Source organism: Erythranthe guttata, chromosome 9 (genome assembly GCF_056151865.1).
Source record: "Erythranthe guttata isolate IM_541 chromosome 9, IM_541, whole genome shotgun sequence".
NCBI lineage: Eukaryota > Viridiplantae > Streptophyta > Magnoliopsida > Lamiales > Phrymaceae > Erythranthe > Erythranthe guttata.
Genome location: NC_142541.1, coordinates 10808800 through 10836500, shown reverse-complemented (window position 1 = coordinate 10836500; position 27701 = coordinate 10808800). Strand labels below are relative to the sequence as shown.

Here is a 27701-nt window from a genome sequence, read left to right as displayed (position 1 = left end):
TTCAGTAGTCGATTAAGGTTAACCGACTCCAGTTGTTAATTTTTTTTTTTTTTGATTTTTTGTTTATTGATTCCAATGTATAAATCAATTACAATGTTTGTATATTTTTTTTAAATATAGTTGATTTTGCATTTTTTTGTAATTATGATTTGTTATTTTTAATAGCTAAAATTTTAATCGACTATGCATTAATAAACCTGATAGAGAAAAAAATTAAAAAAACCATAAAAAATTTAAAAACAAAATTAGAAACAAAAAAAAATTAAAAAATTAAACATTTTCCTTAATCGACTATGAAGCATAGTCGATTAAAAAAACGGAAAAAGAAAAAAAAAAAATCCTGGAGCGCTGACCCAGTGATGAGGTGGCGGGCGGGGGTAAAGCTGGAAAATATAATAGCTGAAAATGGGTGTGGACTTTTCTCAAATGGACTAAAATATTTTGGGCCTCCCTCAATTAAAAAAAGTAGTGAGGGGGTTTTCTCAAAGAGCCCCTAACTAATAATATTAATGAATAAATAAAATATCTTTAGTATATCAAATACATAAATAAACTAAACTATAATTGTGAAAGTAATTCCTATAAAGATTATGAAAATCTCTAAGAAAAGGCAGGAAAAAAAGCATATATATATACAACAATCAACATACAACAGAAAAAAAAGGAAGAAAATATTAGAAGAAAAAAGGGAAAAAATTGTCGTTTGGAAAAAAAAAATATATATATATACACATATTATATATATATATATATATATATATATATATATATATATATATATATATATATATATATATTTAAAGGAGAAGAAATACGAGGAATCATACAATCAAGCTTGGAAGAGTTAGGTTTGTTTCTTACTTATGTGTTTTTCTTCTAATTAGTTGTATGTTTTTTTCTTTTTTTTTTTCTTTTTTTTTTTGAAGTTAATAAATTATCCAGAGAATAGATGTAACATGTATTATAAATTTACTATTTGATGTGAAATTAAACATTTAGTCTTCCAATTTATTTTGTAGTAATCTTTTTTTCTTTTATTAATTTTGTGTTTCAGAATGGGAGGCAAAATATATCAATGGAAACGAAGATTGAAAACATTTTAATGGAGTTTAAATTGATTTGTTTTTATTCCTGATACAGTGAATCGAGTTGAATGGCGTTGGTTAAGCTTGAAATTGCTATATTTATTTTATTTAAATTTTGTCTTTAAAATTTTGAATTAGTTATTTTTAGTCTTTATAATGGATTTTATGGTTAAGGCTTTTATTAACTTTTTTTTACTCTTCACATTTACATTATTTATGTTTGGTTTCAATTTAAGATTTTAGGTTATTCATTTTAATTTCTAATTATTCTTGCTTAAAACTTATAAATTATCAAAAAAAAAATGGTTTAGACGATACCGGGTTTCGACCTGTAAAGGTTGGGTCCTACTACAAACCCGTCATGGAACCGCCTATTATAAATCCGTTAAAAACCCATAAGTTTGGTTCTTCAAAGTCAAGAACCGTTGTTTGACGGAATAATGACGAGTTTTGATAGAACCCGCGGGTTTATGGCCCGCGCACGCTCCCAGGCCCGTCCCACTATTTTCCTTTCATTTCCTTTCCTTTTGATGGAATCTAATCTTCTACCACAAAATTGGGGGGCCCCACATGGATTTACACCCTGTAATTGTGCAATTTGCATGGACAACATGTTTGTGCAGCTCAATCATTTCAATCCTATTTTTTTATGAGTTTTTTGCAAAAATTACCCATGTGAAATCTCAAATGGCTCAAAAACCCCAATATGTTACAAAATAACACTAAAACCTCCCTATAAACTTTTTTAAATGACACAGTCGACCCATTCGTAATTTACCCGTTGACAGTATGTGAATAGACAAAAATGCCCCAGGGGAATTTTCAGTTAAAAAGATATAACAGAAGGGGGCAAATTGCAGTTTCTTGATTCTCCTCTTGCTAGAACTCCCCGCTCTCTTCCCAATTGCTATATATGAAATTGCAGAAACCCTTGTTTCTTTCCTCGGAAGTTGGAGAAAATCGAAACTTAATTTGATTTGTTGCTGATGTGAAGCATTTGTCTTTTGGAATCTCCGTTGATGAACGTAGAAGATTTATTCAGGAAATAAAATAAGAAGTCAAAGAAGAGAGGGAGAGGAGAGACGAGCAAAATTGGTGGGTAATTAAATCGTCTTAAAGGGGGTAATTCTGACTTTTCGTATCAAATACTTCATCTTCAGTCGCACAATCCGCGAGTGAGCCACACGAACTCGACCTAGGGGGAAAGTGCCTTTGACTAAAACTTATAGGGGGGGTTTTAGTGATACTTATGTTGGGGTTTTGAGCTGTTTGAGATATTTTTGCCAAAACCTTTATTTTTTATTTTTTATTTTATAAAAGTGTAGGGAAGTGGTGATTGGTGAATAGGATTTTTTTTTATTTTTTTATAGTAAATTCAAGTTTATTACAAGGTGACTCGAACCCTAAACCTTTATTGGTAAAGACTAAGCATTAACTTTCCTAATGAGGAATGGTGAATAATGCTATTATTATTCTTTATTATTATTCTTCGGGCTTTTGGCACTTTGCACCCTTGAATTCCACCATTTTGGCACTTTGCACCATTCAATTGCAAAATTGGCAGATTGCACTCTGTAAACATAAATTGTTTGGCACTTTGTACCCCAAATCACTTTTGGCTTAGAGAAATTACCTGCAACTTGCTGGGAAACCTAAAAGATTGACAAATGAGTAATTCTCTTATTATCTATTCTTTTTCCCCAATTTTTAATCACCGTTCCACCATTTTTTTCTTTTGTCCTTTTAACAAAAAATTCTAAAATCTTTTTAGCCATTTCTTTTAATTGTAAAAAAAAAATGGAGCCCCTATAAACTAAAATAAAAATAAATATACATAATCACATCAGAAGATCGAGATTTCAAAATCCATAAATACCTTATAAGAACATAGCTCATCAACACCCTGCACAAACATAATTTAATATTCATAAACACCTCACAAGCAAGATAATTCAAAATCCATAAATAAACAAGCTATACAAACAAAATAAAATTCAATATCCATAAAGATCCGACAAGCAAGAAAGATGGAATTCAATATCACAACTCAAAATTAATGATTTAGTACACAATTTGAGACAAAAATATATGAAAGCTATAGCCACGAACTAGAAAAGGCTTCAAAATAATTATTTTCCATCAATCGCAGAATCTTGTTATTGTTGAATCTCCAACACTTTGTGGTACATGCCCAGATGATGATCCCTGCATATAACATTGACATTAATGGGGATAATGTTAAGAACAAATATACGACGTACTTGAATAAAAATCAGTTTATTTACCTGTGGTAAATTTTCAAAAATTGCCGTAACAAAGTTTATATTTTCATTATTCTTTTTCACCTGCCAATGCCATGTTTATTAATAAAAATATTCATTATACTAAAAACATATAAAGGAAAGTAAAATATATGAACGTTATTCGTACCGACAATTTTGATCTCTTTGATTGAGCAGCACAACCTGCACTTTGATGCTCCATAGAGATCTCTTTACATCCTTTTTTGTTATGTCCTAGTTTTCCACATTTAGAGCACGAGTACTTAATTTTTTTCTTGTTTACTTCATCAGGTTCCTCCATCTGTCATGCTTCAACGGTCTTCTGACTTTTTTTGGTTTTTCATGCCATGGCACTAATGGGGCGATTGTAGAGGCATGCCATTCTTTTGATCCTTTCAAAGGGTTGAGCATATGTGTGAATATGATTTCAAAAAGGTATCTTTTTTGTACCAATGTTCAACATAATTCTCAACACTTTCCCTTCTATAAAAAATACAAGTTGTGACATGAACACAAGGAATTCCCGGATGTCCCACTTTCGGCAACTGCAAAATTTTGATGTTAAATCGACCATCCATTGATCACCAAGCCATCCCTTAACTTCAAATGTATCATGTCCGTTCCACTCAAAAATATACTCTTACACTTTCTTTTTATTCTTCTCTAAAATCTTCTGGACAAGAGGACAAATTTCTCCATTGCATTTCAACACTTTATCCCGTTGAATATGAATCATTTTCATCATAATCACCCTAATTATCTCCAACATGGTTATTATTGATTTATCTCGTGATTTTAAGATGACATGGTTGAAATTACTTTCACATAAATTGTTTAGCAACATGTCACACTTTGGCCAAGTGCTAAAGTGCGACTTTGCCCAGTTCATCGGAGGCCTCTCTCTCACCCAATCATAAGCAGCTGAATCACATGCTTTCAACTTCTCTATCTCCTTGTTAAAATCCGCAATTCTAGTCTCTGAAGTAGCTCTCCAAAGAGAGTCTTTCAAGTGCAATCCCTTGTGTTTTTGCTTAAAATTATTGTACATGTGCCTTAAGCAAAACTTGTGCTCGGAATGGGGTAACAAGTCTTCTATTGCTCCAATCAACCCCTTTTCCTTGTCAGAAATAATGGTCCATGCATAACTATTTCTCATGTTCAAGTCTTCAATGAGAAGACTCACAAACCACTCCCAAGATTTCCTATTTTCTTTCAAAACCATGGCATATGCAATAGGGCACATGTTGTTATTTCCAACAATACCAACTGCGCATAATAAAACTCCACCTCTTGATGTCTTTAGGTGTGTCCCATCTAGACCAATAATTGGTCTACATCATACCCCCCAACATATATAAATTCTTTTGAACGTACTTGTTTGAGAACTTGGAATATGCTTGCATTTGATTTTTATCGTTGTGCCGGGATTGGTTCTATAGATCTCCTCACAATATTGCCACAAGCTAGCATATTGTTCCAACTCTGTACCATGGTTTAACTTTTCTGCATGCTTCTTTGCTCGGTACATTTTCCAAATAGACAAGGATGTTCGATTTTCCGTTTGCATTATTTCTTGAGAAATTTGGAAGTGCAATGGTGAGAACTTGAAGCTCTAAAACCTGAATGCTCTTTATTTATTGGCTTTACCTGAAAGGTTTTGTCAATTTTAGATATAAAAGCAGCATAAATAATCCATCCACACTCACAAATTGCTTGAATTTTGTCACTGCAATTCTTTTTAAACTTTATAGGTCTCCCTTGCTTGTTTGAGTACCTTCTCACTGCCTCCCTAAAGTCTGAAGCTGTTTTAAAACACAATCCCACCTCAAATTCAAAATCCGAATCATCTGCATCATCTCGATATACATGATACTGTGAAGTTCAGACTTTTGAAGATGACTCACTTCCACTAACGGCCGCCTAAAATTTCCAGCAGCTTGAATTCCAACAATTTTCTTGCTTTTGTCAAAAACTCGCGAGGACTCATCTGTAATGCCAACCCATTCAATCTCTTTATCAATATTCTCATCGAACAACTTATCATCATATTCAAAGTCTCTGTCTTCGAAGCCATCACTAAATGTAGAATCGTTATCATCGGTTTCTTCTTCACTACTTTCTTCATTTTCTCCACTTTCACTATCAGCTTCAACCATATCAAGTTCATCATGTTCTTGCTTATTCCAATTCTCAACATCATCCATATTCTGAAAATCTAGTATTTCCAAATTGTTATTATCTTATGTCTCAATGTAACATCACAATACACAAGATAAACTAGAATTACTAATTATTATTTAACTAAATAAAATTTTAAAATCAATATCAACACTAAACAATAACAGTAATTTACTTTTTTTACTTTTACTTTTGGGTATGAAAAATAATGTAACTGAAAAAATATACGCAGAGCCTTCAAATTTTTACTTTCACTTTTTGAATAGTCAAACACAAAACAAGGTGATATACCTAATTGGGCCGACCCAATGAGCCCCCAATTTATAAAATAATTAGGCCCATTACACGAAAGCCCAAGCACCTCCAAAGTAAGGCTTGGACCCAACAAAGTAAGCTCAACCCAATCAACGATATATAAATACATATTTTACTCATTTGTTTAGGGACGTTTTATTATTATCAAGCAAGCTAGAATTTTATTCTCTCTACAATCTCCAAGATCCGTACATCTGACTTGAGCGTCGGAGGGGTTTCCGCCGGATCAACCCCCGGCTTAATTCACGTGTGTTTATTTCGCAGGGACCTCATGATCATCAAATTGTCAAGCTACTGATCCGCTTTGCTCTCCCAGCTCGTTTTCTACACTACCCTAGGTGATCTAAGTAATTAGCATCATCATTTTGGCGCCGTCTGTGGGAACGATGCAAACCAGATCACGTAGCCAACAAGATCCTCCTGAGGCGTCTGCTCGGAGAGAGAATGACACAGCTAACAACCTCCCAGTCCGTGGAGGCTCTGGCTTGCCACCTCCTCCACGTGTCGTGGATCCGCCTCGCGAGGTTCAGGTGATCCCCCATCGGGACCCACCACTCGTCGATCCGCCACTCCCTGCTCCTCAAACGGTTCAAATAACCAAGGATGCGCTCCAACGCATGATAGCAAAAGCTTCAACTCGCGCTGCCACAGAGGCCGTGACCCAATATATCGCCACGATGGGAGCAAACGCCCCCAATGCGATACCAGCACCAGCTCCACCTATGGTGCAACCTATGGCACCACCGCCAATACAGAATCAAATAAGTGTCTCCTCCTCCACCTCGGACCCACGGTCCCGAGTGCAGGTATCCACCAATCACAGGGGGGCACAGCCCAGACAGCAATGTCAGCGCTCACCCCCATGGGGGAATGCGTCTCCACAAAGAGTCCCTCTCTTTAATGAAGGAGAAGACGAGGTAAACAGCAGAATGTCTCGCCATCTACTGAACAATCCAATTGGCGAAAGAATGCCCGTCCTAGCAAGACGCAGTCCTTTCACCATGGACATCCTAAACAAGGTATTACCTCAAGGAGTGAAGATCTCGGGGTTACCTCAATTTGAAGGGACCACCGATCCACAAGAGCACATAGAGAAATTCAACGCCATGGCAGATTTGTATGGCCCGATCCACACCACTCTCTCCAAGAGAGCTATGAATTGGTTCAAATCTCTACCCACATGATCGATTGACACCTTCGCTCGATTGTCAACACGGTTCACTAATCAATTCGTCATCAACAAGCAGTATGCCAAGACCCCAGCCCACCTTTTCTCTGTAATACAGAGAGATAACGAAACGCTCCGCAACTACATCAAGCGTTTTGTAGAAGCCGTCCATGAAGTCCCCAGTGTAGGGCAAGACATGCTCTCCGGGATTATGCAACAAAATTTGAAGCCGGGTAGGTTCAAAGAATCTATTGCCGGAAGACCTCCAGACAACCTAGAGGAATTGCGAACCGAGCCCAGAAATATGTACGAATAGAGGAAGCCTCTACCCATGCTCCTCCTAAGAGGAAGAGGGAAGATGATCGACAGGACGTTAAAAAACGAGATGATAGACGTCCACCACTCCCACCTCAAGGCCAATCATCTTCCTCCTACAATCGGTTCACTCCGCTAAACACTCGCCTCACTGAAATCCTTCATGTGATAGAACAAAGAGGTTTAGCAGAACCCCCAAGCCCTATGCAGCCAAATGCGAAACGAGAAAAGTCGGATCGCTACTGTCGATTCCACAAGGATAGAGGACATACTACCGAGGAATGTGAACAACTCAAAGTAGCCATTGAGAGATTGATCAAGCAGGGCCACTTAGGCGAATACATCGATAAGCCTCGAAACAAGCGTCGTGATGACCTCCCACGCCGAGATAACAATCGAGATCAACCACAACGGCGAGATGAGGGAGGTCATTGGCGAGAACAAGATAACAATGATAATCAACCCACTCGGGGAGTCATTGCTTTTATCTCTGGAGGACCGGTGGGTGGCGACTCACAAAATGCGAGACGCTCGCTAGCTCGGTTAGCACGTATGAATCAAGAGCACGCCTCTCCATCTGCATCTATCTATCAGTTACGAAGACCTGATCATAGCATAGTCTTCAACTCTTCGGACCTTAAAGGTCCAGATGAAGATCATGTCGATGCATTGGTTATCACAGCGTCGGTGGCCAACTTCTTGGTTAAGAAGATATTAGTGGACGGTGGAAGCTCAGCCGACATCATGTACCTCCACGCTTTCAAACAGCTGGGCATAGACAATGCTCGGTTTAGCCCCATTTTCACACCCCTAAAAGGATTCACGGGAGAGGGCGTTCTGTCCATGGGAGAAGTGGAGTTGCCCATCTCCTTAGGGGACAACCCTTGTCGAATCACCAAGATAATAAAATTCCTCATCGTCGACAAGCCGTCCCCCTACAACATCATCCTAGGGATGCCAACAATCCATACCTTCAAGTCAGTACCTTCCTCCTACCATCAAAAGTGGAAATTCCTCACTCCTTATGGAATGGGGGAAGTGCTTGGAGATAGACGTCTCGCCCGAGAGTGCTATGCAAGAGCCCTACGAGAACCATCCAAGAAACCTAAACCATCCGGAAGGGGAGACAACACCCAAAAACCCGACAAACGGAAATGGGTCAACGCGATTATTGAGGACGATAGAGAAATCCTCATCAGTGTACATGGCGATAGCATCAAGCTAGCGGCTGTCGAAGAGCTTAAGCTCATAGAGCTCACACCTGAAGATGATTCAAAACTCCTACGCATCGGATCCGATTTAGATCCTGAGATGGAGAAGCAATTAGTCAAATTCTTGCAACACAATGGAGATGTGTTCGCTTGGAAAGCTCAAGATTTGTCGGGCATTCCCCTTCATGTAGCTCTACATCGGCTCAACGTCGACAAAAGGTTGAAGCCGATCAAACAAAGGAAGCGGACATTTGGGCCTGAACGCAACAAGCACATCAAGGCGGAAGTGAGGAAACTTCTAGAGGCAGGTCATATACGACCAGTTCAGTATCCTGAATGGTCGTCGAACGTAGTACTCGTTCCCAAGCCCGGTGGCAAGGGGAGGTTATGCGTGGACTTCACTGACCTCAACAAAGCTTGTCCTAAGGACCCATTTCCTCTACCTAGAATCGACCAACTCATCGATTCGACCTCGGGGTGCGAGCTCCGCAGCTTCCTCGATGCATATCAAGGGTACAATCAGATCTTACTCGCCCCAGAAGATCAAGAGAGGGCTAGCTTCGTCACTGACCAAGGCATCTACTGCTATCAAGTCATGCCTTTCGGGTTAAAAAACGCGGGAGCTACATACCAACGTCTACTGAACGCAATGTTCGCTGATCAAATCGGCAAGAATATGGAGGTGTACATTGACGACATGCTCGTCAAAAGTGTCAAGGTCTCGGACCATTTAACCGATTTGGATCAGTGCTCCGCCACCCTGCGAAAATATAAGATGAAACTCAACCCCCTCAAATGTTCGTTTGGAGTAAGGGGAGGCAAATTTTTGGGATATATGATTTCACAGCGGGGAATCGAAGCTAATCCCACAAAAATCGAAGCCATTACCTCCATGGCTCCACCAACATCTATCAAGACAGTACAACAGCTTAACGGTTGTCTGGCATCTTTGAATAGATTCATTTCAAGATCAGCGGACAGAGCTCTCCCCTTCTTCAATATTTTAAAGGGAGGAAAAAAATTTAATTGGGATGAAGCATGTCAAAAGGCGTTCATTGAGCTGAAGTCCTATCTTGCGTCACCACCCTTACTCACAAAACCACAGCCCGGAGACACCCTCCTCCTGTACTTTGCTACCTCTGTTGATGCCATCAGCGCAGTACTCATCCGAGATGGAGAAAAAGGCCACCAGCCCATATACTACATTAGTCGCGCCCTTTAAGGAATCGAACAACGCTACACCAATATGGAGAAGCTCGCCCTCGCCCTCATCAACGCAGCTCGAAAGCTTCGACCGTACTTTCAATCACATCAGGTGGTGGTTCTCACCAATTACCCCCTGAAGCAAATACTAAGGAGTCCCGAGACATCGGGGCGGTTAGCCAAATGGGCGATAGAGCTAAGTGAATATGGGGTAGAATTCAAACCCCGCCCCGCTATCAAAGCGCAAATATTGGCTGACTTGCTAGTAGAAATGACCTCAGTAGAAGAGAGCACCTCCCTCCCTACTTGGTCTGTCAGCGTTGATGGATCTTCCACAGCCACAGGAGGTGGCGCGGGTATCGTACTAACGAACCCCGACGGAGATGAGTTCGAATATGCTCAACGATTCGAATTCACAGCCTCAAACAATGTCGCTGAGTATGAAGCACTGATAGCCGGAATCCGCCTCGCCCTAGCAGCCGGAGCGCGTAAGCCCCTAATCCAAAGCGACTCTCAGCTCGTCGTTAACCAAGTACTCGGGGCTTACGAGGCCAAAGAAGACACCATGGCCAAATACTTAGCTCTCACACACACTCTATTATCCAAGTTCGAGAGCTACGAAATTAAACAAGTACCTCGCTCCGGTAACGTTCATGCGGACAAATTAGCTAGGCTTGGAAGCTCCATGGCAGGCATCGGAAGTCGGACGGTGACGCTTCTCACCTCACCTCAGCCGGAGATAACCTCAATTAATGAAGTACAGTACAACGAGGAGGATGAACTGTGCTGGTTCACTCCAATCATAAAGTATCTCAAGATGGGAGAACTCCCAACTGACCTCACCGAAGCACGGAAGTTAAAAACGAGAGTCGCTCGCTTCGTAATAGTGGGAGAAGAATTGTACAAACGAGGATTCTCATTCCCCTATCTCAAGTGCCTCAACCCAACCACCGCAAATTACGAATTATTAAGGCAAGGTTACTACTGGCCAACAATGCACGAAGACGCAAATAAATTAGTTCGGAGATGTAAGCCCTGCCAAGAGCATGCCAACATCCCTCACCTGCCAGCGGCATTAATGCAACCGATTGACAGCCCCATCCCTTTCGCCCAATGGGGGATGGATTTAGTCGGACCATTCCCACCCGCCACGGGAGGGCGCAAATTCCTCATTGTAGCCGTGGACTACTTCACCAAATGGGTGGAGGCTGAACCCTTAGCACGCATCCGAGAAGAAGAAGTCATCCAATTCTTATGGAAGAATATTGTATGTCGCTTTGGGATCCCACGTTCCATTATTTCAGATAATGGAACCCAATTTAGTGGCGACTAAGTGAAAAATTGGTGCCTCGGCTTGGACATCATACAGTTCTTCACATCCGTAGACAATCCACAAGCTAACGGTCAGACGGAGGTCACGAATCGCACCATACTCCAACACCTTAAAACAAGGCTTGGAGGTGCCAAAGGGAAGTGGGTGGAAGAATTGTCTAGCGCCCTATGGGCTTATCGCACAACCCCACGAGCAACAACCAGAGAGTCGCCCTTTAATCTGGCGTTTGGCACAGAGGCTATCGCACCCGTTGAAATCGGTGAACCATCTTGGAGAATCACCAACTATGATCCAACAACTAACGAAGAAGCTATGCGAGGAAGCCTGGACCTCGTAGATGAGCTACGAGAGGTCGCATGCATCCGACAACAGATGAATAAAACACGCATGGCCAAGGCCTATAATTCAAGGGTCCGCCCTCGATCCTTCCAAGTGGGAGATTTAGTCCTCTGAAAAGCTGAAGCCTCACGCCCCATTGGTAAGCTCGACCCAAAGTGGGAAGGACCATATAAAATCACACAAGTGGTCAACAGTGGAGCATATCGTCTCGAGAACATTGACGGACATCCTATACCCAGAACCTGGAATATAGGAAACCTCAAAAGATTCTACGCTTGAGGTATATATTAACTTTACTTCAAATCCGTTTAAGTTACTATCCATGTCCTCCTCACAAAAAAGTTATTCACGAACCATTACCCCTACAGGCTTCACAATCTTCCACGTCACTCGTCTCACAAAACTGTCTCTGCATGCGTGGGAACTTTCTACTCCATAACGAGGTACGTAAACGTCCCACCTAAACTGGGGGGCTAGTAATCTTACTTACATCAACAATCCATAATCGCATCTCATCATCTTCTTACAGATTGAGAACCAATTATGAGGGGATGCATATTACTCGTCAATGGCCCAAAGAGCGAAGACACTCCATACCACATCGCCAAGGGTAACAATGCTCCCACTGAAATATACCACACGCATGCTGTTGTACACTCTTACTAACGTGATAAAATCATTCCACTAACAGGCATGATCACACAGCAACTCACATCAACTCACGAGTTGATTTCATATCTCGGAGTGCGAGGAAGAAAAGCAATCCCCGTAGTAGGGTACGTGAAATTGTAGTACACATCACCTCAGCTTCAATTACTAAGTCTTCAGTACAAGTGTTTAAACAATGTTTTTCTCAACTATACTTTTCAGGCATAGAGACGCCAAAGAAATTCAATCTACCATCAGCACAGCGAAATGAACGAGTACAAGGAAGACGTGGAAGAAGAACAATTTTAGTATAATCATTTAGAAGAATTTTTTTTTAAGTCAACATTATTTGCTTTTGCAATAATTATTTCCCTTCGCCTCACGTAGGCCTATGACATTCGCAATTTATTTCCCTTCGCCTCACATAGGCTTGTAACAATTTTCCTTTGCTATCATGGAATAAATCAATTTTTTTTCTTTACTCTTTGTGCCATCACATATAAAATAGGTACCCATTACAATGAGTACAATTCAGTACAACCCTACAAACACTTAGCGAAATTTAGATAATCCGTATAGCCTGGCCAGCTGGATTGTCTAAATCTCATTATTTGTTTCACGAGGTGATGCTTTTAAAACGTGGCCACGGACAAAATATAATTAAGACCCAAGCGGTCCGAACAAAGGGCACGACCCTTAACAAAAACCTTCGGAGACTGATCCCCTCCTCAAGTACATCGCGTACAATGCTGAATGTAAATACACATAAGCAACGCATAAAACTCTTGACAATGTCAAAGCAAATAAAACGAGATATCAAGCTTCAAAGGTCAAACATGGAAGAAAATTCAAACGAAATTGTAGCGGACATACCCATCTACATCAGCGATAAAAATAAACTAAGAGTTCTATAAAAAATAATAAATAAAAAAGAGTTTAACTATCCTAGCAAACTAGCACATAAAACTAAACTCCCCCACCACGGGCGGAAGACGCTCTTGCAGTGGGATCATCATCAACCATCTCATCCACGAGCTCAGTGCCCGTCTCGTTGACATCTACCTTATCCTCCTCTTCATCGGATATACCGGCTTCCATCCCACGAATGACCCTCTCGCTAATACCACCCGCCTCGCGAAGGTATTTGCGACAGGCACAAACTAATGGCTTATAGACCACAGCCACAACATGTTCCTCAATCATAGCAGCACACTCAGCACTACCTCGGAAACCAAGCTTGGTTTCCTCCACGAGGGACTCCTTATAAGCAGCACCACATGACGTCGCGAGGACCCTCTTTCCCGTCGCCTTCTCAACTTCATATTTCTCTTTGAGCTGATCATAACACTCGTTCAATTTCTGAACATCATCCTTATATGCCTTCGCCTCACCTCGGATAACCTCGAGCTCCTCGGTCCTCTGAGCAAGCTCTTCCGTCCGTTGAGGAAGATCGGACCGCGCTATCTCCAACTGGCTTCGAAGTTCGTCCTCACGTGCCTGACTTCGAGCCCGCTCCTCTTCCTTCCTAGCTTCCACATTCCCATCTTGCTCCATGAGATATCTCCAAGTCGCTACCAACTTTATAAAAAAAAAAAGAAAAAATTAATTAATATTTTACACAAGAAAGAGAGGAAATAAACATAAAATCTTGTTTTAAAGACAGACAAGTACTCACCCGACATATATCCCCACCAGCCAACTCCAACATGTGAGAAGGGCCCTTACCAGACATCAGAGCACGGTCGTACTCCCGAATGAATCCCTCGGTACTCAACATCGGCAAATCATGGTCCGACACATCCCAATACGACTCATTCCCTTCACGATTCACGCCAAAGGTAAACAACTCTTTCCCTGCCCCACCATGGAAAGCATAAGTCTCCTCTGGGTCTACCCGTGGACGCTTTGGCACAACCACGTACTCAGTATCTACCCTCTTTCCCTTATCACGATCCCTCGTAGGTGTACGCCCCTCCACTTCACCAGCACAACTACGGTCGTCTTCAATCCCTCGAGGAGTCTCTACATGGACCGTCTCTCGAAGCAAACCACCCGAAGAACCTCCCAACGAAGAGGGAACCTTCCTCGATGCCTTCTTCGATGTCCCATTCGCCTTAGCTCGAAGTGCCGTAAAGGTGATACACCCATCTACAAAAGAAAACAAACACATAAGAGACATGCGATAAATACAACCAAAGAACAACAAAAAAAAAAAAAACCAAGTCAATGCAACAAAAGGATATATGGTGCTGACCATCCGGTATCAAACACCTCGAGTCAAATTCCACATCACATATCCTAGACTCTTCAATCCTCTTCGCCATATTCGCAATAATCTTGAAACTCTCGCACGTAGGTTTCCAAACTAGGGGGACGTCGAAAGTGGGAGCCCTCACATAAAAGAAATGGGACTTCCATTTACCCAAGGATAACTTCACACTCTTCAAAAATTGGTAGGGAACGCGAGGATGAACGCAAAAGAACGGTACATTAGTCGGCCGATGCAAGGTAAATAAAGCCTTAAACAAACTCACAGTAGCTGGCAGACCTACTCGAGACACTCTATGGTGAAATGCCTCGAACATCAGAACCGCAATCGGGGTTAGCTGACTATACCCTATCTTAAATTCTTCGCAAATCTTCAACAAGGTCGGATGCGGAGTAATTTGAGATGTACACGTCACGTACACCAAGAAAACCGTATGAAACCCATCGGGTGGCGAATACAAACGGTCGCCCTTCTGAGGCAACAGCAACTCGATATTTCTTGGCGCCCCAACTAGTCGACGAATAGACTGCAAATGCTCTTCCGTCAATACACTATCAAAATCACTTAAGTCAAAATTTATTGGCTTAATTTTCTTTTGCCTCCTAGTATCAATCTCAACATCACCCGGCGGAATATCATCTTCCTCCTCCACTTCGACCATCGGATCAACTTCACTACTCGGCACCGCATGCCCACTCGCCGAATGTGAGTGATGTGAATCATCGCTATCACTCCCAAAATCCACAACTTGACGCCTATAACGACGTCTACTAGAACCCTCTTCGTCAACAGTAGAGCGAATATTAAAATTAGACTCCAAATCATCATTCCAACAATCAATGATTTCTCGCCGGCCAAAACTCCTCCGACTCACATCATCTTCGACGTCAACTCCCAACTCCGATCCCCCGATCCGCTCGCGCGAAACGCACCGAAAAACGGGCCCGGGCGCGCTCTCACGCGCGCAGGCACAACCATTTAACGCGCGTTCACGCGCCCCCTCCCCCGCCTGCGACGCGCGCGCACGCGCGTCAGCCACACGCACACGCGCGCGTCAGCCACCGACCCCCCCCGCGCGCGCGCGTCCACGCACGCACCAATCAGACGCGCGCGTGGAACCACGCTCGACACGCCCTGCACACGGACCCCCACTCCACGTTTCTCTCTCCTCACCTCGGACTATGTGCCAGCCGTCGACTCAGCAGCTCGGCTCGGCTCGGCTCCGGAGGACCCTCGGGGCGCGCGCTACCACACACATCCACAAGGCCAGCGGCGGGGCTCAAGCCCACGGCTGCAGCCACCCGGCCAACTACCCCATTCTCCACCTCGTTACGTGCTATAGCCGACGACGTTCCGATCTCCGCACCCGACACTACTACCTTCTCGCGTTCCAAACCCACGGTACCAAAAGTTTTCTCGCCCCTTTCGACCGGATCTCGAATTTTAATTCGCAGGGATTTCGATTTACTCGGATTCGCCATGATAAAAATTTATCTCCGAAGAAACAATCAAGAAACAAAAAATTTCTACTCTACCACAAAAAAAAAAAATTAGAGTAGCAAGAGCACAGAAGAAAACCTATGGTTAAAAATTCTTACCCATATTTATTACGCAGGAGTTGAAGTTTAATTCTTTCCGCCGCAAAAGGAGTCAACTTATTTGGCCTTGGTATAGTATTTAAAACCCTTAAATATATACATCGCTGCCAAATAAATACGATTATCCCTTATTTAATTAAGGTAATCAATTCAACGCCAATGGAAACTAGTCAAGCCACACACAATTAACTCTCGACAAGAGCCGGATTCCCCTCGACAAGTCTCCCATCTCGACTCGAGAGTTGGGGGGCTTAATGATATACCTAATTGGGCCGACCCAATGGGCCCCCAATTTATATAATAATTAGGCCCATTACACGAAAGCCCAAGCACCTCCAAAGTAAGGCTTGGGCCCAACAAAGTAAGCTCAACCCAATCGACGATATATAAATACATATTTTACTCATTTGTTAAGGGACGTTTTATTATTATCAAGCAAGCTAGAATTTTATTCTCTCTACAATCTCCAAGATCCGTACATCTGACTTGAGCATCGGAGGGGTTTCCGCCGGATCAACCCCCGGCTTAGTTCACGTGTGTTTATTTCGCAGGGACCTCAGGATCATCAAATTGTCAAGCTACTGATCCGCTTTGCTCTCCCAGCTCGTTTTCTACACTACCCTTGGTGATCTAAGTAATTAGCATCATCATTTCACCTAGGGTAGTGTAGAAAACGAGTTGGGAGAGCAAAGCGGATCAGTAGCTTGACAATTTGATGATCCTGAGGTCCCTGCGAAATAAACACATGTGAACTAAGCCGGTTGTTGATCCGGCGGAAACCCCTCCGACGCTCAAGTCAGATGTACGGATCTTGGAGATTGTAGAGAGAATAAAATTCTAGCTTGCTTGATAATAATAAAACGTCCCTTAACAAATGAGTAAAATATGTATTTATATATTGTTGATTGGGTTGGGCTTACTTTATTGGGCCCAAGTCTTACTTTGGAGGTACTTGGGCTTTCGTGTAATGGGCCTAATTATTATATAAATTCGGGGCCCATTGGATCGGCCCAATTAGGCATATCACAAGGCTATTAGTTTCATGATGGGAGAATTTTGTGGTCCCTCTAAATAGTTTGGATAAAAAAAATTGATTAAAAAAATAACATAACACACACAAGCAATGGCTCTTTTCAACCATGTGGTGGAGACACTTGCACTAAAGGTCATAAAACGGAGAATATATACGGGAACAACAATGAATACAATGTGTTTAGCTCTAAAAAAATATAAAATAATTGAACATTAGCATATAAAGTAAGATACACATTACATGGAATAGAACTTGATCTTCTAAATGTGGATTATTGGATTCTTGTCTATATATTCCAGCCATTCTTGAGTTTTGGTTCAGAATTTACATATTAGTGCAAACAAAAATGGCTAAGAAGATTTTAGGTTTTTTTTTTCTATTAAAATGACGAAAGATAACAATGTTGGAACGATATTAAGAATTGGGGAAAATGATAGATAATAAGAGAATTACGAATTTGCCCATCTTCTAGGTTTCCCAACAAGTTGCAGGTAATTTTTCTAAGCCAAAAGTAATTTGGGGTGCAAAGTGCCAAACAATTTATGTTTACATGGTGCAATCTGCCAATTTTACAATTTAAGGATGCAAAATGTCAAAATGGTGTAATTTAAGAATGCAAAGTGCCAAAAACCCTTATTCTTCTATTCTTTTAATATTTTGCCTTCTAAACGCCTAAACGGCACCGTATGGTAGGTAGGCTTTTCTCCTACGGCCCACCTCAAGAGACATCTACATTTTATCCCTTAATTTTTCTCCAAATGTCATGGGATACGTCTGTAATTTTTTAAATTTTATACATTTTCAATGATATTTTATGTTTAATTTTTGGGAAAATTTGACAAAATCCCTCGTTACACAAGTGTCATTACAATAAGCTCAATTTTATTTTACATTTTTAAGATAAATTCAAAATAATTTTTTATTAATTAAAAACACTTAATTATCACCATTATACCCCTACTTAAGAAATGACTTATATTTAATTTTGATATTAAAAGATATATAATATCTTTTCCACTGAGGAGTCCTAATAATTAGGAAATTAGTTACCCATTTTAATAACCATATTATCTCCTCCTTTCAATCGTTTTGCAAGCTCAAGATTCAATAACACGCGGAAAAATACATAGGACCTCTCATATATATTTTGGGAAATAGAGGTATCACACATTTACCCTTAAATTAAACATTTTTCTTTAGTCTCTTATTTAAAGATGATAGTTACTGGTTTCCCAATTTTCCTTCGAGTGACTCGAACTCATGACCAAATAGGTTCTAGGTGCAAGGTGTTTACCAACAAACTACCTTATTTTGTTTAATGAACTTAAATATAAAAAGGGTGGATTAGATCATAAATTGTACGAGTTTGACAACTACATATATATTGCGATATATATGTCATAAATTAATAATAAATAAATAAACAAACCAAAATTCCAAATATATAATGTGTCCTATAACAAGTAATTAATTCTTGAGAATCTCTAAAGTTTGCTAAAGTGTGTCCCTAAACCTACCACAATCAAGACTAACATCTTGATTATCCAAATACACACACCAAAAACGAAGAAACCCCTTCTTTTGAAGCCCACCAGGATCTCTATAAACGGCACTATCATCTGCATATTTCCCTAACAAAGAACTTTCATTCAAACACACTTTGTACTCTAAGTACCTTAACGTCATTTCTTTTGAAGGAATTCGAAAGTAACGCTCCGCCAAATTCTCCAAACCAAACGGTGCAATTTCGACGACAACTGCATTATCTGGAAGAAAGACCATGTCGGTCAATCCAGCCCCATGCACTCCCATTATTACATCGAACAAATTCACGAATTTCGCGACCAGATATATATTCTACTCTATTATTGAATATCTTGTTAAATTGGTGTCAAATTGAGGTTAATTTGGGGTTAATTGGATGAAATTGGATTGTATTAAAATGTGAGATGTATTTATTACACATCTCTAAATTTTGTCTGGATTTTTTTTTAAAAACAATTTTAGGGTTGGACCTAAATATGAATAAGAAGCTCATGATGAACTTATTGATAATAGGCTAATAGCCCCTTAAAAATGAGACAGATTTTGAATCGTATAAAATCAACAAAAACGTAAATACTAGTTTAAAAAACGTAGTAAATCCTGGAACATCAAAGCGAATTGGAAACTAGGGGTGTGCGCGGGTCATAAACCTGCAGGTTCTAGCATAACCCACCCTCGTCCCGTCAAGTAACGGTTCTTGATTTTAAGGAGCCAAACTTGTGTGTTTAAGATAGACGGGTCCATGGCGGGTTAAAGTAGGACCCAACCTTCACAGGTCGAAACTCGTCATAATTAACATGTTATTTTTTTTGAAATTTTATAAGTCTTATGCGGAACTATTTAGAAATTAAAATGAATGACCAATCGAAAATTTGAAGTTGAAACCAACATGAATAACAGATAAATGTCAATAGTAAACTAAAATTAATATATTTGAACCATAAATCGATAAAAGAGTAACTAAGCTTTATAAGACAAGATTTAAAATAAAATAGATAACTGTAGACAAAATAAGACGATGTAGTCATTATATATATAAGTTTTGACAAGTAAGAGATACTTTATTCATGTGTTATATATTAATTTATAGTACATAATATAAATAAAACGGCGCCGTTTTGTATGGCGGGGCAGGACGGGTTTCACGAGTGTTGACCCAAACCCGCGAATCTTGTTCATTTCAAGATCCAATCCTATTGATGGATCTATACGTCCGGTCCTAGCGGGACGGTATTTATCAGATTTGACGGATTCAAACGGGTTGATGAGTCCGACTTGCTCACCCCTATAGGAAGCCATAATTTCTTTAAGATCTTTATCAATTAACTTACAGTTTTTTATTTTATTTTTATGTGACTTGAATCCATGACCAAATAAGTGCAAGATGTTTACCAACAAACTGCCTTATCTTGTGTGATTAACTTAAGGTTCTATTACATATAAGCTTATTATGGGCTACTTATTCATAAAGGGGTCCAGACAAAAAAACTCTTTTACAAAAAAAATCAGACATTGTCCATTGGTGAGTAAAAGACTAAAATACCCCCTCACATTTTTATATGCTCCAATTTCATCATTTAATTTAATTTAACCTCAATTTGACCCCAAATTTCACCAATTCAGTTTTGACCATGAACCCAATTTCGACTACAATTTCGCCCGTCGCCGCCGTTGACTGCCGATCAACCGCCGATTTACGGCGTTAATTTTTTTTTTCTTTTCTTTTTTAAAATTTTCTAAATTTTTATTTCTTCAACATTTTTTGGCTCGTTGCAGTACTATTAAATATATTACTGTTTAACACAGTAATATTGTTATATTTCTCTCAAGCACAATAATATTAACACAATAAAAAACATTATTATTGTGTAATAGAGTAATATTAATATGTTGACCGTTCACAAATGCAAACATAATAAAAAGCCAAAAGAATTAATATTGATGTGGTTGACAATAATATTAATGTCAACCACAGTAAGATTACTGTAACGACAGTAATATTACCATCAATCAAAGTAATATTATTGTGTTTATAGTTATATTACTATAGTAGACACTAATATTAAAAGGCCAAAAAAATATTGATGTGGTTAATAATAATATTATTGTGGTTAATAATAATATTATTGTGTTTACTGTAATTTTACCGTCAACGACAGTAACATTATTATGTTGACCGGTTGACAAGTCAAACAAAATAAAAAGGATAAAACAATACTATTATTGATATGGTTGACATTAATACTATTGTGTTTACAATACAATTACGTAATTGTACTGTTGTTGATAGTACAATAACTATCAGTACAATTATTGTCAATGACAGTAAAATTATGGTCAACGTTCACTAGTGGACGTAAAAAACGAATAAGAAATTTAGGGGAAAAAAAAAACCAACGCTGGGGATCGGTGCTAACAGCCAGTCAACTTCGAAACCCGGTGGCGTAAAAAACAGAAAAAAAAATTAAAAAAAAATTAAAAAAAAAATGAGAAAGAAAATCAACGCTGGGGATCATATTATCTATATATTATACATACATAATATATTTGTACAAATAATACATATTTTTTCTCAATAATGATTTTTGTTATACATAGATCAGATTTCAATATTTTTTTTTTCTAAATTCAAGATCAAATTCAACAGATGAAGAAAATCAAAATAAATGGCGATTTGGTTAATTTTCAATCTGCGAGTAAAAAAACATATAGACTTACGAACAGGTTGCCTGAGAATGGTGCAAAAGACGAACGTCGTGATGAAGCAAATAGTTAACGCTACACATCCAAGTTTCTTCAGCTCGTATCCGCTAAAACTTCTCGAAAAAATGGACTCATCAGAAGCCATAACTATATATATAATTAATCGCATCAAATCTCTCGTTGGAACTATATAATATGATGTATTCGAGATGTTAACGAATCACATGTGCGAAGGAATATTAATTAATGTGTGATTACTAACTTATGGTATTTCTTGATTATGTTCTTATATATTATATTACTCCTAATTAACACGTACCATTTTCTGCAAAATCATTATCTCACGATGCACATATATAATAAAACACATCAAATTACTTAGCTCTTGCGACACATGTTTTTTATGCAATGACTAATTTAATTGGTGATGAGTTATCCGACAATACTTTCTGAATATTTACATCGATCACATGGTAAATACTTCAATTTTTTTTTCTTTTTTTTTTTATCGTAATACTTTCTATACTCTTCCAACTTTGATCAAACCACCATAATGACTTGTGAACTGTATAAACACCTCTCACTTTTTTTCTTTTTTCTTTTTTTTTTTTTTTTTAATTTCATTTGAATCTCACAAATTTAAAAATTTGAACAATGTACAAATGACCATGAATCAACGAAAATGGAATAAAATGAGAATGCCGTTGTAGAAAATATATTACTTTTAAGTAAAATTGAGATTATATTTTTTGTTCGGAATCTTAGGTCTATGGTGTTCAAAACATGATTCTTTCCCTATTGGAGGCGATTTTCTCTCCATGCGAGAGGCCTTATTCGTCGTTCTTCGATCGTGATCTTTACTATTATTGATTTGGTAGATATTGTTATTTCTAATAAATAATTTTATTATTTCTATTTATCGCTTTTCCTTTTTTCTCGTAACCCCTTGCTTTCTTTTCTCGCTCATTCAATCTTGTCAGATCCCATCCGGAAACGGTAGCGTTGGTATTCACAAAGTAGGGGTATTATGTGTGTGCGCGCTTGAGTAATAGTATTTTTGTCATATTTTGGAAAAAAATGTAATGTAAGAAGGTTTTTTGTATTTTATGTGTATTTTATATGATACAAATTTCATAGTACAAGAGTATTTTTGTATTTAACCTTTTATTTTATGTTTATTATTTATGATAATAATTTCATTTGAATCTCATAAATTTAAAACTTGAAGAATGTACATTTGACCATGAATCAGCCCAACTAGGATAAAATGAGCATGTTATTGTAAAAAATATGTTACTTTTTTTTGTCTTTAAAATAATTTTACAGTCTTCTATTTTATTGAATAACTACTTCAATACAATTGTTGACCATATTCCTTGATAATTTTGTTAACATAAGTAGAACCCGTTCTGTGTGGAGGTGAAGTAGACGCTCACTTAGGGCCCACATATTATTGCAAGAATTTAGGGTCTTAAATATTTTTATATATACTTTATATATACAGTGATACTTATTTTTTTAAATTTATAATATATAGTAACATCAATTATTAAATAAAACTAAAATCAACAATCATTATCTATATTTATATTTTTCTTAATCTTAGAGCCCCACTGGGAAATTTGCTAGACACCCCTTATTTTGAACTTATATAGGTAGATATCCTAGTTGCTAGCTGCATATATGCATAGGTCCTATGACTCAAAAAAATTATATAAATAAAATAAAATAATTAGTATATAGACATAATCACCCTCAATTAATAAGAAAACAAATCTCATATATTTTCTCTCTCTAATCTCACGTTTCTTCACCCTGTATTTAATCTCTCATCCATTTCTCACCTATATGTCTCACGCCTTTCTCCATCTCTCGAGCTTTCTCTGTTTTTTTCTTTTTTCTTTGTCTTTATTTTTTTGATAAAGAAATATTATAGAGAAGGAAAAAAATAGGGATTGTTTTAGATTATGAGATGATTTCTTGGTGGAAGAATTAAAGAGGACAACAAAAATTCAGAAATCCAAAATCAAAGCCAAAATTCACATTGTGTCTCCCGTATGTAGAACATTCCCATCGTTTTTGTTGTTAGCAATTTTCGTTTCCAGGTTGGTTTAACTTCGTTTATTGTTTGAAGAATTGCGTTTGATGTTGAGATTCGATTCCACTGGTTTACAATTTGCAAGGTATGTCTTAAGTTACATTTTACAAACATTTTGTTTAATGTTTTTGTTGTTTGCAAATTGTTCCATAAACAATTTTTTGGTTGATGTTTTTAATGATGCTGGTTTTTTTTTTTGTTTTTTTTTCAGTTTGCTGTTTGCATTTGGCCAAGTCATAGGTAGTTTATTGCTTGCAAGTAGGGGTGGGCATTCGGGTCGGGTTATTCGGGTATAACCCGACCCGGTCGGGTATTACCCGACCGGATCGGGTAATTTTTTACGTAACCGGGTTTTTCCCGGGTTCGGGTACCCGGTGCTCCCAAACCGGGTCGGGTCCGGGTATTAGAAATCCTACCCGGGTACCCGATCGGGTACCCGGTTGAATTTTTTTTTTTTTTTATATATATATATATATATATAAAGATATATATATATATATATATATATATATATATATATATATATATATATATATATATATATATATATCTATGTCTATGTTTGTATGTATATATATGTATATCAGTGTATATGTATATCAGTACGATATGTATCTTAAATAAAATTAGTTACTGTTTATTAGTTACTGTTTATTTTTCTAAAAAAAAAAAAAAAAAAAAAAGAGGAAAATAGCAAAACCCGGGTACCCGGTTATTTCGGGTCGGGTTCGGGTAATTTTTTTTTTGCAAAAAACCCGAATAACCCGACCCGAATAACCCGACCCGACCCGAATGCCCACCCCTACTTGCAAGCAAGTTTTGCAGAATGTTTTTCTTCAGTTTGCTGTTTGCATTTGGCGAAGTCATATATATGTAATTTTTTGTTTGTAATTCAATATTTAATACAAATTATGGATTTTGTTTTTTCAGTTTGTTGTTTGTATTTGGCGAAATCATAGGTATTTTGTTGTTTGCAATTCAATAATCTAAAATCTAATTTCAGTTTGTTATTTACAGTTCGCGGAGTCATAGGCGTCGCAGTTCTCGGATCATAGGCGGTGGTGGGGCTGTAGTGGCGTTTTTAGAGTATGAGTTTGTAAAATAAATTGTATATTTTTATGAATTAATTTATTTGTTTTAGTTAATATTTGGAAGAGAGATGTTTGAGAATTTGTTTTGATAGAGAGATTTTTTGGGATTTGATTTGTTTTAATTAAGGGTATTTTTGCCATAATAAATATTATTAATTTATTAAAACATTAAATTTTGACCTGGATTTACACATAAATTATAATATAGAGGGACCTATAGCAAATTGTCCCATATTTATAATATTTCAGTTACTTAATTCAATTCTTAAGAATCATTATTCATTAATTTACTTACTTAAAAAATAGTTTTATAATGGAAGAAGAAATAGGGGCAGTGACGGTGGTAGTGCGTTAACCCTGCCAATACAACAACATTAACGATTTTTTTAGTATCATTTTTTTTCTGACAGTATTGTTCTACTGATCGACAATATACTCTTTTGACTGTCAATACATCAATATTTAATTTTTTCTTGACAATATTAGAGCATGTACATTGGACTACTTAAAAGCCCATTAGTATCAGATGTTTTAGACTCTCTAAATTTGGAGAGTAAATAATGGTGCAGTGACACTCAATAGCCCTCAATAGGCCTAGCTACATTTGACCAGCCTTTATTATTGAGTCCTCTAGCAATAAAAGGTGGGACCCCATACATTTTTTATTATTGTTTATTCTATGCATTTTGCATAGGTCCATTTTTTAAAGGGGGCGGCTATTTGCAATCGAAAAAATGCTAAGCGGAAGACCAATCTAATCAAATACCAAAATTACCCTCCAACTCAAATTATTAAAGGAAGACTTAAAATCCAATTCCTCTCACGCAAGACCACAACCAGACTTCAAGCTTCAAGTCTCACCGGAATCTCGCCCACACACCGACAAAGCTTGCGTCGCCGTCTCCACCGCCGGAAAATAAGTCCTCCATCGCCGCCGTATAAGATGTCTTGTATTGCCGTCGAAAAAAAGTCCTCCATCGCCGCTCACAAATGTCGATTTTTAATTCGACACACAAGTGTCGAAATATTGCAGAAAATTCGACATATATTTGTCGATTCTTTTCAAAAATTTCGACATAACAGAGAGGTGTCGAATTAAAGGGGAAAATTTGACATTTATGTGTCGAAAAATGAAGTTAATTTCGACATTACAGCGTCAATTTGGAGGTGGAATTGCGTGTGTGGAGGTAGCGGCGTTTTCCGGTAGGGCAGACGGAGGGAGGAGGGGAGCAAATTAGGAAGAGGGGATGGAAGAAGAGGGAGAGGAAGCACCAAAAACAGCTTGTGAAAGACATCTTCCCCAGACTTCAGCATCTTTTTTCTGCCACCCGCCGCTCGATTTCGCCGGCAGCCAAAATTCTACTACCTTTCTGCTGTCCTTCGCTCGCTGCTCACCCTCAGCACGCAGCCGTTATCCACTTCTCCTCCTCATCGATCTTCATCCCATATCTCCTGCCAGTGCCGCCGGAAAAGGCAACTCAACCTGCTAGTGCTGCCGGAATGTTTATGAGGGAGATGATTTTTGTGGGTTTCTAATATAATTGTTTTTTTTTGTTTTTTTTTTTTTTTTGTTTTTTTTATAGAGTAAGGGTATTATTGTAGTTTCAAGTAATAGTATTGTTGGAAAACTTGATTTGGTCTTCCCCTTAGAAAATTTAGGATTGCAAATATTCACTGCCTTTTTTAAATCTTGCAACTTATTTTTATTTTTGTATCATTTGTTCATTTTCTACCAATATTTTTTTATATCATTTATCAATTCTTTTATTTCTATTTTTGAACTAAAATTTATTTATATATTTAAATGATAACTGAAATATTATATATTTTAAATACTAATTAAACTTCATTTTTTATCGATGTCTTCTATTAGTTGGAGAGATGTTCCAACAATGTTATTCAACTCTTCTGTAATCCTTCGTGTTATTAATATTTATGTCAATTTATGTTAGTTGTTAAATTTTCATATTATTAATTAGTTTTTATATATATTATAGAAAACAAACAAAAAAAAAAAAAAAATAAACTAACGTAAATCACAACATGATTAAATGGTAAATTTTTTTTTTCGTAAATTAGCCTAATTTCAAAGTCAAGTTAATTATATCAATTTTATTAATTAAATATAAAATCTTGAAATCTTAATATGTATTTTTTTTATATTGATAGTGAATATTTTATTATAGTTTAATATTTAGAGAGTATTTTGGAGAGCAACAAAATATACCCATTGGAGCAATTTTAATTTGGAGAGTGATAAATGTGGGACCCATTTTTAGAGAGGTGATAAAGTGAATGAAAATGAGTATGTGGCACGTGAACCCCACTGTTTGGAGAGGGATTTTTAGCTAGCCCAATGTACATGCTCTTAGTGTGTTAACCGACAATGTTGTTGTCTTTACAATCGGTAATATACCGTTGATTGTCGATAGGGTGCGGCTATATGCAAGACTAATTTCACTTGTGCAAGATCAAATTAAAAATTTCAATGTATAAATACTATAATACTCTTACTTGTTAAAAAAAAAAAATCCAAATGTGACAAAAACACAAAAAACCATACACACAATCACAAGATCAACTCTCATCTTCTCTATCTTCCAAAACCCACAATATCTTTCTCCTCCCTCCTCCATAAACCCACAAAACCTAAGCATTCAAAATCATAAAAACTTAACAAATCTTACAAAGATGGCAAGTATGGAGTCAGAAGACATCAAAATAGAAGATTCTACGGTGGAAAACCCCAAGAAGGTATGCATTTCTGTGTTTTTTAGCTAGAATATCGTTTTTCCAAAAACAATCCCGTGCATACGCGTTCGACATGTACATGTCCAATTTTATATGTAAAAATCGACATTGCGATGTCGATTTTGGAGTAAAAATCGACACGTTAGTGTCGAAATTTAACTGTTAGCAAATTAGTCCAAATATACCAAATTTCGACATTAAGGTGTCGAATTTATGGACATATATTCGACACCTTAATGTCGAAATTTAGTTGTTTCATATTTTTTTAACTTTTTATTTAGCAATTACTTTTTATTTCAATATTCATTTATTTTTTTATAGCAAAAGACGAATGCAAAGACGCACTTTATTGTCCAAATTCATCAAAGGTTTCAAAAATATGTACAAGACATCAAGAACGTCGCATATCAAGAGCGGCGGTCGTTGGCGGAGCTTGGGCGTAGATTAGGGTTTCACTAGGGATGGCAATGTGTACGGGTTTGCCGGGTTTTAGACCCGGAATCGACCCGTTCGAGCGAGTTTGGGTAAGTTAAACG

At 37.9% G+C, this 27701-nt stretch overlaps 1 protein-coding gene and 1 long non-coding RNA gene across 2 annotated transcripts; one reads left to right on the top strand and one right to left on the bottom strand.

Moving 5' to 3' along the window:
- Window positions 1-9800: 9800 nt before the first annotated feature.
- On the top strand, window positions 9801-11543 carry LOC148768067 (uncharacterized). Its single transcript, XM_088822758.1, has 2 exons — window positions 9801-10931; window positions 11127-11543. The coding sequence occupies exons 1-2, from the start codon at window positions 9801-9803 to the stop codon at window positions 11541-11543; spliced, it is 1548 nt and encodes a 515-aa protein (XP_088678884.1).
- A 13799-nt stretch (window positions 11544-25342) lies between these two features.
- Window positions 25343-26056, bottom strand: LOC148768066 (uncharacterized). Its single transcript, XR_016033430.1, has 2 exons — window positions 25898-26056; window positions 25343-25866 (listed from the first exon to the last, which is right to left on the bottom strand). It is a non-coding gene; the product is annotated as an uncharacterized LOC148768066 (long non-coding RNA).
- Window positions 26057-27701: the final 1645 nt, after the last annotated feature.

Excerpts from the sequence above, each read along its gene's own strand:
- LOC148768067 (XM_088822758.1), top strand. The coding sequence starts at position 9,801 with ATGGAGAAGCTCGCCCTCGCCCTCATCAACGCAGCTCGAAAGCTTCGA. Across the intron at positions 10,932-11,126 it reads GAGGGCGCAAATTCCTCATT|TTCTTCACATCCGTAGACAA; the intron begins GTAGCCGTGGAC and ends GACATCATACAG.